The sequence below is a fragment of the Oenanthe melanoleuca genome, unplaced genomic scaffold (genome assembly GCF_029582105.1).
Source record: "Oenanthe melanoleuca isolate GR-GAL-2019-014 unplaced genomic scaffold, OMel1.0 S019, whole genome shotgun sequence".
Lineage (NCBI taxonomy): Eukaryota > Metazoa > Chordata > Aves > Passeriformes > Muscicapidae > Oenanthe > Oenanthe melanoleuca.
This window is the reverse complement of record NW_026612668.1, coordinates 82,896-95,581: the sequence shown is the minus strand read 5'-3', so window position 1 is coordinate 95,581 and position 12,686 is coordinate 82,896. Positions and strand designations below refer to the sequence as shown.

Below are 12,686 nucleotides of genomic sequence, written 5' to 3'. Positions count from 1 at the left end.
TGGAAAAGTGTTCTGTATTTAATAGTAGAAAATAAGATTTAAGAGAGACAGCAGTGCATTAAGCTTAGGCTGCTATTACATTCTGGGATGATAAACTTGGAAGAGTGCTTTTTTTGTACTTTCAACAGTTCTATTAAAAAAGCACTTTATGTGCATTGGATTTACTGAGGCTGAATGAGGTAATACTTACCAAAAAGCTCCTGATTTGATGTTGCTTTCAGAGGGGAAGATGCGAGAGAATTAGATCCAGATCTCCTGACTTCTCCCCCTTGGGACTTGACAGGGTTGTACTGGCAGGAATGGGAATATTGACTTGCAGTCAGGGAAAGAAGACAGGAATGTGAGTGCAAGAGTCTTCCATCTTGCTGACTTCCAAAACCTCAATTTCAGAATTTGTCAGTTTTCTTTTCTTGGTAAAGAATTTATGTTTAACTATATGCAAGAATATTTAGACTTAGTAGTATCAAAATGTGTTTACAAGAAACCCAGTTCATCTTCAGGAACAGTGTTCTATGGTGTTCAGGGCAGGGTACCAAAACATAAAATGCATAGACACCCCACTCAGGCATTGCTCAGAAAGCTAAAGCTTTATTCTGTGATCTGTCGTGTGTTGCATTAACATGCTGTGAATTTAGCTTTAGGTGACGAGTTATCATGGAATCACCAAATCCCAGAATGGGTCATGCTGGAAGAGACCACAGTGAATCATCTAGTCGAACCTCCTTGCGTAGATATCCCAGGACTACATCCAGATGGCTCTTGAATATCTCCAGTGAGGGAGACTCCACACCCTCTCTGGGCATTCTGTTCCAGTGCTCGGTCACTGTACAGTGAAGATGTTCTTCCTCATCTTCAGATGGAACTTCCTGTGCATCAGTTTCTGCCCATTGCCTCTTGTCCTATGGCTCAGCACCATTGTGGAGAGCCTGGCTTCATCTCAGAAACAGTTATGGTTGTTTCATAGCTCCAAATCCCAACAAATGCGGGGAAAAGTAACTAGAGGCAAGAGGAAATTTAGTGCAAGTGTAAACACCTTTCAACCACACTCCTCTAAGTTGTGCCTAAGTTGTGTAAACTTTCAGAAGGAGAAGAGAGTGATCTGGAATGATTTAATTGCTCTGCATCATGCAAAGAGCAAGATTAAACACAGAACTACCCGTTTTAACCAGATGCTTCTTCCGTGTTTTCTATTCCTGCAATGGACACCCCACAGCCAGCCTCTTTGTGCCTGTTCCATCACCAGAGTGGGTCTGATATGTTCCATGTGGTGATCAATGCTTTCAGCTGTCACTAAGGACTGCTGACAGACACATACCAAATCTTCTCTTCCTACACAGCTGTAGGCACGACCTTGGCAATCTTCATGGATTAGACTGATGGGGGGAGATGCCACCAAGAGGAGGGGGTAAATTGAAAGGTCCTGGCAGTGTAGCAGTGACACAGTAATACTGTAAGTGTGGGTTTTCATCTCCTCTGTCCATTATTAGGTACAGATCATCCTGGAAGGGCTAAATAAAAGCTTGCACACTGACCCTATCGAGCAGTCCTTTTATGACTAATGACAGCAAGCTGAGCTTCCAAGACAACCCACAGGAAGTTCTGCCTTTTCAGGAGGTTGCCTTTTTCTCAAGTCTGTGGACAACATGAAAGGCCTCTAAAAATTCATTGAAATCAATGTGGCCATCTTTGTTATAGTCTATGCTGAGGACTAACTTGTCAATGGAATCATCCTGTACATCAATGCCCAGGTGAGAAGTGAAGAGTCTCCATGTCTGGCTGAATTCCTCAAGAGAAATAAAACCTAAAGGAGATAGAAAATAGGTTGCTTTGGCAGTGCTGTTTCCCCCTCCTACATAAACACACACAAGCATACTCCTTCACTGCCATAAAGTTACCTGCCTACCGTGGTGGGGTTAGTTGCTTCCATGATTGATGAAAATTATTACTTCAGGTAATGATTTAATGCTTTTTGACAGTGGAATTGAGAAAGCAGTAAAGAGTAAGACTGGAAAGGAGAAAAGAGCCCCAGAAGAGTGAAGCCAATACTGGAGCTGGGGTATGTGAGAATCTTTTCTTGTTAGGCTGTTAACTGTCCCTTATATGGTTGCAGACTGACTGCTTAAAATAGTTTCCACCAAACTGGAGAAATGACATCACCTCTGGTTCCTCTATGTTTAGAAGCCTTAGGGAGGAAACACAGTGGGGAAAAGGTAATTGGTATAGGCTCCTTAGAGTTGACACAGTGAAGTTACCTGTACTTACCTGAGTGATCTTTGTCAATGATGTTAAAGATAATCTCCAGATCCTTTCTGTATCTGCACAGTGTTTCTGCCAAAGCTGGCTGAGCCTGGTTTTGAAATCACATACAAGAAGCTATTCAGATCTTGGTTTGAGTTAATTTAACCAACAGAGCATCTATTATCGAATTTCCATTTTCCCAGTTTAACTTGTCAAATATTAACAAAAAAAAATCTTTAGGCTTGAATTCTCTGGAATGACACTTCAGTGTCTTGCCCTGAGGAATAATCAGATAAAACCTGTCACTTTCAGATGACAGGGCAAGGGGGAGCCCTGCACACCTCCTACCTTCAGTAATTATTTGTGGAAATAATCTTGGATAATCTAGGGAAGACATGCACTCATACAAAGCACTCACTGTACAGATGTGAATGGATCCTGGTGTTTAGGAAAATTATGGTGATACCTCTGTACCAAAGCACTGTGCAGCCATTTGGTAACAACTGGGCTCTGTAGAAGTGACCTCAGATACCATTAAAAACATCTAAAATCCATCAACAAATATGACTTCCTCCCACAGGAGCCTGAACTGCCTCTGGACCTTGTTTAAAATGCTCATTTCAAAGAGTAAGGGTTGAGTGCTCTGGGCAGGATTTGTCACATCTCCTCAGCTCCGTTATCTAAAACGCCCTCAAGAGCCAACAGAAAGTTAAGAAGCAGTTCTAGCATGTGATTCATCCAACCTATTTTAAGCTTCTACCTTAGCAGGGAATGATGATTCGTACCCTAGCAGTGCTCATTTTCCTCCAGTGACTATAAAAGGAAGCTCAGCAACTAGTTCAGATGTACATGTCTACTTGTTGGGCCAAACCACTGTCTTGTGCTTCAGTTTGCACCAAAAGTTGTTCCTCCAAGAACTGCAAGGAGGTGTTTTCCTCTTTACCTCTTTATAGGTTGACCCATTTTCAAATCATAAAAACATGACATGAAGTCAACTTCTCCATCTGGGTTCATCTGTGCTAACTGAGACCGCAGCATCCTCCAGGGCAGTTCCAGCTGTAGGACAGACTCCATCGCTGCAGCCCAGTCGTTGACAGAAATCCTGCCTGCCAGAAGGGGTCAGGTCATGGTTAAAAGTACATGACACAGCACACATCAGTCACCAGCACAAAGAGTTACAAAACAAAAGGATTTTCTCTAAACTCTGAGATAAAAGCCCTCATAACAAAGGAGCAGTGGGGTTGGACTAGGCATTTCCACAGGTCCCTTCCAGCCACAAATTTGTCATGCTGTTCTGATGTTCAGCATGTTTTAACACCTTTTGAGAAAGCCAGATTATGCCATGAAGAATATTTCAGGTTTCACCTGAGAAGCAGTTAGTGACATGTGGCTGAAAACCAGACAGAAATATGTGAAACAGATGTTCAGTGGCCAAAGAAACATCATGTTATTGAGTGCCCTTGCAAGGACACAGTCAAGTCAGAAGCCATCACAAGGAAAAGTTGTATCTGTGGCAGAAATCAACTTCTTGCTTCTACATAAAAGATTCATCTATTAACTCAGCACTGACTTTTCTTCAGCTGAGGGGTGAGTGTGTGTCTGCTGGAGGCATAGGCAGGCAACTTTCTTCAGATACTTCCTAGATTCAGAAGGAGACCCATTCCTCCCCTCTACCCGAGACCCCAGTTCCCTGTCTGACACATTCTGAAGACACTCCTACATGAAGGTGGTGATGATTTTGAGCTTCTGAAACTAGATTTGCTTGCCCAAACTCTCTACCCAACAGCAAACATAATTTCTTTATTTGCCTGTGTCTTTCAGTTTTCTTTTTCCTACTTCCCCTCAAGTTGTTTGGAGCTAAGTACTTCTCAATGCCCATCCTCCTCTGTGGTCCTGAAGAACAAGGTCAACCAGCTCTTCTGCCCTCAGCCTGACACTGACAAGGCAAGACTCATCACCATGGGGCTTGTCCCCTCTGCCTCCCACACATGTGGAAGCTGTTTTCCCCATAGTGGCAACTGGACAGAGAGGAACTTGTACCTGTGCCATTGACGTCGTATTGTGCAAAAGCACTGGTGAGTTCAGACTTGTGAGCATAAATCTTCTCTCGTAAGGACTTTAAGGCAGATGATTCAATTGTACCTACCCTAGGAGGAAATCCGCAGATTATTAAAGGATTAAAATCCTCTAGCATTTTATGCTTTTCAACACTAATTATAAAATTTTTACATCCTTAAACATACTATACCCTAAACATGCTACATGTTAAAGTAGGATGACCCAAAACACACTAGAACACACAAGACATTCAGGGAGCAGGGGGAACCTCCAAAACCAACAATGCTCCATAAGAATAATCTGAGTTTATGAGATAATTGAGTTTATGCAGGTAATTCTAAACTAAATGTGTTTATCTAAAATGATAAACTTTTGAGACTAAATTCGTAACAGGATTTGTCCAGATTAACACTGCAGCCTTAAAGCAGAGAGGTGCAGGCCATTTACGAGCCCCTGATTAGCCCCAGAAGTTAGTCTGTTCTAACTGCTTACCTCACCTAATTACCTTTGGGAGTTTCTCAGGAAACCAAGTTAAGCACTTCGAACATGTTTTGTCTACTGTATTAATTTTTAAATTGTAAAATAGAAAACCGGTGAGAACTAAGGAAAATGGATGCCTATTAAATTATTCAGTCAAGCTGCAGATTTGTGGCAGGTACACTCACATGTGAGGCGAGTCCACACTCACTGCATGCAACACAGATCTTTACCTCTCCCGGAGATTCTGCCTGCGCGTGAACTTGCTGACCTGGTACTGCACAAACCGGGGGATCAGCTCGGGATTCAGCTTGATGTAAGCGCCCCGGTTACTGCCCTCTTCATAATAGTTAGAGGCAGAGAATATGGTGATAACCTGACAGAGGAAAAAAGAAACTGGATTGGCCAGAACGGCTCTTCTTGACACTTATTTCTGGAACTGATCTGAGAAAAAATTCCAGGTTACAAAATTATGTGACTACATATAAAACTATGTAATTCACCAAATTGCTCTTGCCTTTTGAGTCAGAGTTCTGGGCCTTTATTTTTGACCTGTCAGACTTCAGAGAGCAGTGAGATACAACATGCTGCTTAACAGAAACTTCTTTCTAAGAGAGACTTGGTTTTCAGGATTCTTGTTGGCCTGTATTTTGGCCCAAGCAGGGCCAAAAGAGAAATCAGTAAAAAAAGGCTTCTAAAGCCTTAGAGCATCTCTTGACCTGTATTTATACACAGCTCTTAAGGGCAATTTTGTTGATGTCCATTTGTTTTCATGTAAGTAATAAATTGGTCCCCACTCTCTAAAGCCCTAAAGAATTTTGTAACTCGGAACTCAGGATTTTGTTTTAACATCTATCTAGGGCAAAGTTCCCCCAAACCCAGTTTAACAAAGTGACTCTCTTTTTTTTAAAATAAATTTTGCAGACAAATCTACTGTGGATGTTCCTGTGAAATTCACAGGAGAATTCTATTTTACATGGAAGCATCTTACCTTCCCATCATGACTGATCTCATAACCTTCTGGCTTAAATTCATGAGACCTGATGAGCATCTTCAGATTATACCTCTCAAACAGCTTGGCAGTGACATCAGGACCAAAGTAACAGCCTCCTCCTCGACACTTGTTTGGTGTACAGCCATTTTGGCTTCTTGGATCACTCCATAGAATGTCAAGGATCTATAAATAGCAAACTCAAGCAAGGAGGATTGACAGTAGGGGAAGACTGACAGGCTATGGCTGTCTCAAGTCCTGGCCACAGCAGAAGCCCCACAGTACTGGGAGAAAACACATCTGAGCTAACACATAGGTCTTGGGGTTTTTCCTTCCTCTCAGGTGCATATTCTTTTGGGCTAAGACATTACAGTATAACAAAAGCTCTATATTGGCTCTGATATTCGAGGTGAAATGAACAGCCAGAGGACAAAAACTTCCCACTTCTGAGTAATCTGCCTGTAGGTCTCAGGAGCTAAGTTGCTTTTTTGGGCTATATCAGCATTCAGCTGCCAAAAGCACATCCAAAAAAAGGTGCTTTATCTCACCAACAATTGCAGTCTGACCTGTTTAAAACAACAACCATTTATCTACCAACAGATCCAACCACATGAGGGCAGGCAAATCCATCTCCTACTGGGCAGTTTCCTCCTCCTAACAGCTAAGAAAAGAAAATACCAGGTGAATTTTATTTGTAAGGTATAAAATTCCAAGCCTTTACTACCTGGTCTACAAAAAGCATCCAAAAAAAACCTAATAGGTATCCAATATACTCCTTAGAATGGCTATTTTCCTATGAAGAGACAGTTCCCTCAGACTCATAAATACACTGCCTGAACAGAACACCTGCTGAGTTTGTGCGGGAGGGGTTTACTATCAGCGTGTCTTTGGTTTCACCTACTTGTTTCCATTCCTTCAGGGCGGGGTCTGGAGGCAAATTTGAGCCTGAAGGCTCAGTGAAGCCCGATGAAGAGTTGTGTTGTGCCTTCCCTGCAACATGCTGGTTGGGAATGTGTTTACTGGGTTTGGTCGTGGGAATTCTCTTCTTTGTTTGGTCCTGTCTATCTCTCACTGACTTTGGTGGCCGCATCAAAGATTTCAACTAAAAAAAAAAAAAAAAAAAAAAAGTTACCATCACCCCGACAAAAGATGATACAGAGATGTTGGCTGAAAGGCACATCAGCTCATGTTTCCTGTACTCAGGAAAACTCCTTGAGAGTTCAACTAATGTTTAGTCTCATAATGTCCTCAATTCACAGGTTTAGGAGAAGCTGCAAGTATGTGGCAGAAATTTTGCTTTATAGCTATCAATAACCAGGCTCTTCAGAGCTGCTTTCATATTCTTATCCAGACACACACACTTGTTCCAAACACAGTCAATCTTAAGGTCTCACTATACAGGAAGGGGGCCTGGGCTCAGGGAAGACACTTCAATGCCCAGCTTCACTGGAAACAAAATACACATTCATATTGTACTGAAGGTAAAACTCCATTCACTTTTGCTCTCACATAGGACGATGCTGTTAGATTAATTTGGCTAAATTAAACAGAGTACCATGAAGACAATTATGAAACTGATTAAATATTACATCAGGCCTTATACTGCTAAATCAAACTCCTCAAACATGCATGGGCATTTGCTTTTTTGGAGTGGTGCACTATAGTTCCATGAATGACCATTAATATGGATTCTTCTACAGGGAATGTCTTCTCATTTGAAATTCTCTCATACTAGCTTATTTCCAGAACAAAGCTAAAATAAACCCTAGCACCAAACCAACCAACCAAAAAAACCCAAACCAAATAAAAACCACCCACCAATAGAACATACGCAGTCCACAGACGCCCAGATTTACTCTTTAACAAAGGACTAATTCAGAATAAAATGCACAACATGGGGTTATTTGCCAGTGCACTGACCAGTACTTGAAACCTGTCAGCTGCCAGCTGTACCAATTAAAATATATCACTTGGCCTTGAGTGACACTGCCCTGGGTTGTGGCCCACACATGTCTCATTAGCCACACTCTCCTGTGGCAGCAACTATGACCTGTTAGTTATGCATTTCACAGATACTGCATCAGAAACATGCAGAGCTGAGTCTTGGTGAAAGCATGGGCAGAATTCAGCTCATGGTTAGGACACCTCCCATCTCTATCTGTAAGTTAGGCACCCAGTTCTAGTGCAGTGGTGCAGCCAACAGAGCCTAGACTCCAATTCATGCCCTTTTTCATCTCTTTAAAAAAGATACACAACTGACTGACCTGCAAAGCATTTATTTCTGCTTTAGAAAATATGAGGGTGACAAAAATAGCTCTAGATTCCACAGACATTGATGATAGGGTACATGAAGTTGCTCAAACATTGGTCTCCTATGCCATCTGAGATGCTCCACTATGTCTGTGAATTAGTGTGAGGGGGACAGACACAAATCTAGCTTAAAGGGGACTGGTGGAGGGGACATAAAAAGAAGACTTTCTTCAAAGGCATGCAAAGGCCAGAGGGGACATCCCTAGCCAATGGGGCACTTTCTTGAACAGCACTGGAGATGTGTGCCTAAGTAATGATCTCCACCAGATCTCCTGGATCTCCATTGACTATAAGGAGGCTCAGCACCTGATCACAAGCAGACACCTTGATTTAGTTGTCCAAAGTGAGACCAAATCCCACACCATTTTCCACTGATTTGAAAGATCTGTGTTTGCTCATCATTTCAGAAAAAAAACATTAACATTTCTGTCTTCTACTGAAAAGCAGTAGATTCTGTTTTATCAAGGCCAGTTCTAGAATTTTGATCTTTCTGGAAAAGCTCTCCCACATGAACAACGCTCAGCTGCTGCCAAGGGAGCGCCTCACAGGTGGAGAACTTCCCCCACACAACAGATGGCAGAAGCAAAGCCCCAGGAAAAAAGCAGTGCTGGAAATATGTGGCTAGATTAATTTCTAAAATATTTAAAGGAAATGCCCAAGAATCAAGTAGTTTCCATACTTTCTGGCTAATGTGTTATCACTGCAGGAGGAGGCATCTAAAGCCTTTAGCTATTTAAGGTCAAAAGACCCATGTTATCCAGAGAGCCAGACAATTGGCTCTCAACACCTAGTATAACCTTCCTTCCTAAGCCCTGATTTTGAAGAAAAATTGGGCTATTATTTTTCTTATATGCCTTATACTGCTGCCATTTCCTTTTCAAATGCAAACGACCTGATCTGAGAATTTGTACTGCAAAATTTTTAAAAGAAAACAAAATTACCCTCACATGAATATGTACTCTTACCTTATTTCTCTCAAGTGCATTCAGGAAATCCAGATCTGTAGTGTCTGAAATCCCCCCATGTAGGATAAGGACTTTGCTATCAATTATAGTGGCAAGGGGAAGCCAGCTAAAAACATCTCGCAGAAGACACAAAATCTGTTTCCAATGGTCCTGTAAAATATACTCTTACATTAGATCCTATTTCTGACAGCTTCTAGGTTCAAGATTTTGCTGAAGTGTCTGCAACAGTTTATATGAACAATTTTGTTCAGATGCTATCCTGAACTGCAACCCTGACAAACATGTTCTGACATTTACTTTAGGGCCATTTGATTGTCTCTGTTTCTTTCATGTTCATCGCTTTTTGTGTACTTAATTGGTCTTATGGATGTTACTTATTTCATCCCATATATCTCTGGGAGAGACTAGCACTTAAAATAGTTTTGTCAGATATTCCACTGATAGGCCAAAATAATTTCACCTACATCACTAAAGTAATTCTCTGCTACATCTAAATAAATTGGTTTGAAGTTTTCTTGTTTACACAGGTTTTATTTTCCATGTGCAAGACTACAAAAAAATATAGGGGAAGGAGGAAGAATCTTACCTTGTACTTCTTCGAAACTTCTTTTGTGAAGCCATATCTGAAAATAGGACAGCATCATGAATTAGTTTTCAGTATGCCCCTTCTGCATGGTTTCCTGTGCTATGGTGTTTTCCTGGAGTTTTCTAGCCCCCTTTTTCACCTGCCATTCCATCTCACCTCAGTTGAAATGTCCTTTCCTCCACTCTGTCTTGAGAATTGAGTTAAACTGGTTTCTTGTACATAAGAGAGGCTGGGAACAGAATCCAGCCCCATAATTACTGAGAGGCCTTTCTGCCAGTTCTACCTTTTACATACCAGAGAGAAATTCCAAAGTAACCTGATGGTGGCCAAAAATTCCCACAAAACCTTCAGGGAATTTTTGTCTTAAATATAATATCATTATAGAATCATATAAGAGAATATGATATAGGTATGGCATATATCATAGAATAGTTTGAGTTGGAAGGGGCCTTAAAGATCATCTTATTCCAACCCCCTGCATTGGCAGGGACAACTTCCACTAGATCAGATTGCTCAGAACTTCATTCAACTGTAAATGTCTTTCCCCCCACAAGGGACAAGGATTTTGATACCTCCTTCTTTTAACACCAAGATATCCTTCATCAAGGGGCATTTTCACAACACTCAGCTTTCAAATTTACCAATGTGCAGCACTGCTAATCAAAATGCACAGCAAAGAGTGATAGACAGGAATACATCTGTGCACACCATATCATCATAGACATAGTAAATATTTTCTGCTATTTTGGGGAGGAATTTTTCTACCTTGTAGATTGAGTAACTGATCTTGGTTTATGTTTGTTGTTTTTTGGAGTGTTTTCAATTAAGTGCTGAAAAAGAAACTATCATGTGAAACTGATTCTCTTTTGTGGATCATTAGTAGGACTTGCCTATGGGCCTCTAACCCAGGTGCTAACACAGAGGCCTGGGTTAAAACAGCAATACATCCTGTGTGCACACATCAAATGATCCAAAGGGTACAGCAGGTTATCTACCAGTCAGTCACCCAGAAACTTTCTGGAGGGGCTTAGAATTGTAGGGAGTAGAACTGAGGAGTTCTCACATCTCTGAGATGCTTTTTGTTTCCAAATCACATTTTGACTACAGCCGGAGGCACTGCCTGTGCTCATTCCATTGGCTGCACTGCACAGCTGAGTGCATCATCTGTGTTAGAAAACAGGGTGTCAGCTTTCCTGCAGTGACACCTCCAACTAATGAAGCTCCTCTGAGTAGAAGGTAGGATATTACCTGCCCCTTGTTAGAGAAGAAGAAATCTTAGTTCAAAGTTAACTAAAATATCAGATTTTGCTAAATATGTGCTTCAACTAAAATATCATCCTTCATCCTTCCTTCCCCAATTTTGATATTCTGGAAGCTGCACTAAGCCCTCTGACTTCAATGAATTATGATTAGATCAAAGACAAGACATGATTCCCATTCAAATGTTTGTGTGTAGTGAGGATGTTCCTTCCCCACACACATGCTGAAAAGACAAAGCTACATTTGACTACTTAATAAAACATTATTTCTGTTATAGGGTGTCACAGTGGCTAAAGTAGCATTCAAAAGCTCAAATATTTCTAGAGATAGGCCAGATAACACCTGCCCCCGCCCCCAAAATCTACCTCAGGTTCATGATGTAGTCTTCATGGTTTCCTCTATTCAAGTGTAAATCATTGGGATAGATTAGAAGAAATGCAAATAGGATTATAAGTATTTCCATAGAATTTTTCCCTCTGTCAACAAAATCACCATTAAAGACATAGCGGTTTTGTTCTGAAGGCAGACCATTCTGCAGAAAGAAAAAAAAAGGGGCATTTAGAGAGGCTGCTGTCCTACTGTAATAAAGGAAAATGCATTTAAATGAGATCCCATTGCTAGAAATTCTGAAAAAAACCCCTGCATAATACAGAGATCTAAAATGCAGCATTTCTTTATTTCCACTGCTTAGAATAAAAACCTTCATTTAGACAATCTGAGCCATTAGAGAAGAGAGGACCTCTCTGGCTGTTCTTACAATGCCATCTCTAATCCTTTCCTCTACCTATTAAATTAAATTGAAAGGCACCAAAAGGAACATCAGTTTTGTAGTAAAATATACATTTTTGTTAATGCAACTGTTGCCAGGAGATTATGCACTTGCAAACAGAAGGCAGTAATTCAGTTTGAATGGAAGATAAGAAATACATGAAAAATTACCATGCAAGTTTCAATGGATTTTGTATATTTACATAGTTTGCAGTGTATGCTTCCAAAACACCTGAGAAGGACTATGGTCCAGAGGAAATAAAATCTTAAGACAGAACTTTGAAGTATTTGATTTCAGCTGCTTTAATCTTGAAAGTACTACTTGAATTTTACTCATGAGAGCCAAGATATACTTGAAAGCTCACAAACCTGAGAGGTTGTATATACAGGTATTTTTTACCTTACTTTCTTTCTGAAGATACAAAAAATGCTTTGTTATAAATGGTGACTTAGTAAAAACAAGTATTTTGAACTGATGGTATGTTTTATTAGATTAATTGCCAGCACATCAATGGGTGCCATCAGCTTACAGAAAATATAGCACCATCTACATATGTAGCTTCATCATTTCCAGTCAGGAGTATCAGTATTTCAACTTTGACTTACCGGAAAACGGAAACCTCTGTTTTCTCAATTGATATGCACAAGAAATATCAATAGAACATCTATAAAATTACATTATAACTGTAGAAGCCACTCTTAAAAGGTTTGGCAGCATTGCAAGACATCCCACTTTTTGAATATATCTACGGTATCAGTGTTAAGCCTTTCTTGTGTTCCTAAGGCATTACTGGTATTCTGCCTTAGTGGGTTTATTGCAGGATGCATGATGTGGTCAGGGACTCAATGAAATGTGTAATTTGAAACCTTATGAGACTATCTTTTTTTGTCCCGATCAGTGTCCTTTTATGTTAGGATGCAGTAGTGAACCCTGGTCTCTCTATACTGGCTGCTGCAAATTCAGTTTCCTTGGATTTTGCTACAGCCTGTCCTGAGCCCTTTCCAAGTTAATGTAGAAGGGGCCTGTGCTAGC

At 40.7% G+C, this 12,686-nt stretch overlaps 1 protein-coding gene across 1 annotated transcript in view; it reads right to left on the bottom strand.

Moving 5' to 3' along the window:
• Positions 1-349: 349 nt before the first annotated feature.
• The window catches only part of LOC130266338 (serine/threonine-protein phosphatase with EF-hands 1-like), a 28,812-nt gene continuing 16,475 nt past the window's right edge, over positions 350-12,686 (bottom strand). Inside the window, exons 7-16 of the mRNA XM_056515644.1 lie at positions 11,251-11,417; positions 9,626-9,662; positions 9,040-9,189; positions 6,666-6,866; positions 5,765-5,950; positions 5,007-5,149; positions 4,279-4,385; positions 3,182-3,344; positions 2,263-2,347; positions 350-1,801 (exon numbers count right to left, since the gene is read on the bottom strand). Of these exons, the coding sequence (XP_056371619.1) occupies positions 1,709-1,801; positions 2,263-2,347; positions 3,182-3,344; positions 4,279-4,385; positions 5,007-5,149; positions 5,765-5,950; positions 6,666-6,866; positions 9,040-9,189; positions 9,626-9,662; positions 11,251-11,417 (1,332 nt within the window). The 3' untranslated portion in view covers positions 350-1,708. The remainder of the gene's footprint in view (positions 1,802-2,262; positions 2,348-3,181; positions 3,345-4,278; positions 4,386-5,006; positions 5,150-5,764; positions 5,951-6,665; positions 6,867-9,039; positions 9,190-9,625; positions 9,663-11,250; positions 11,418-12,686) is intronic.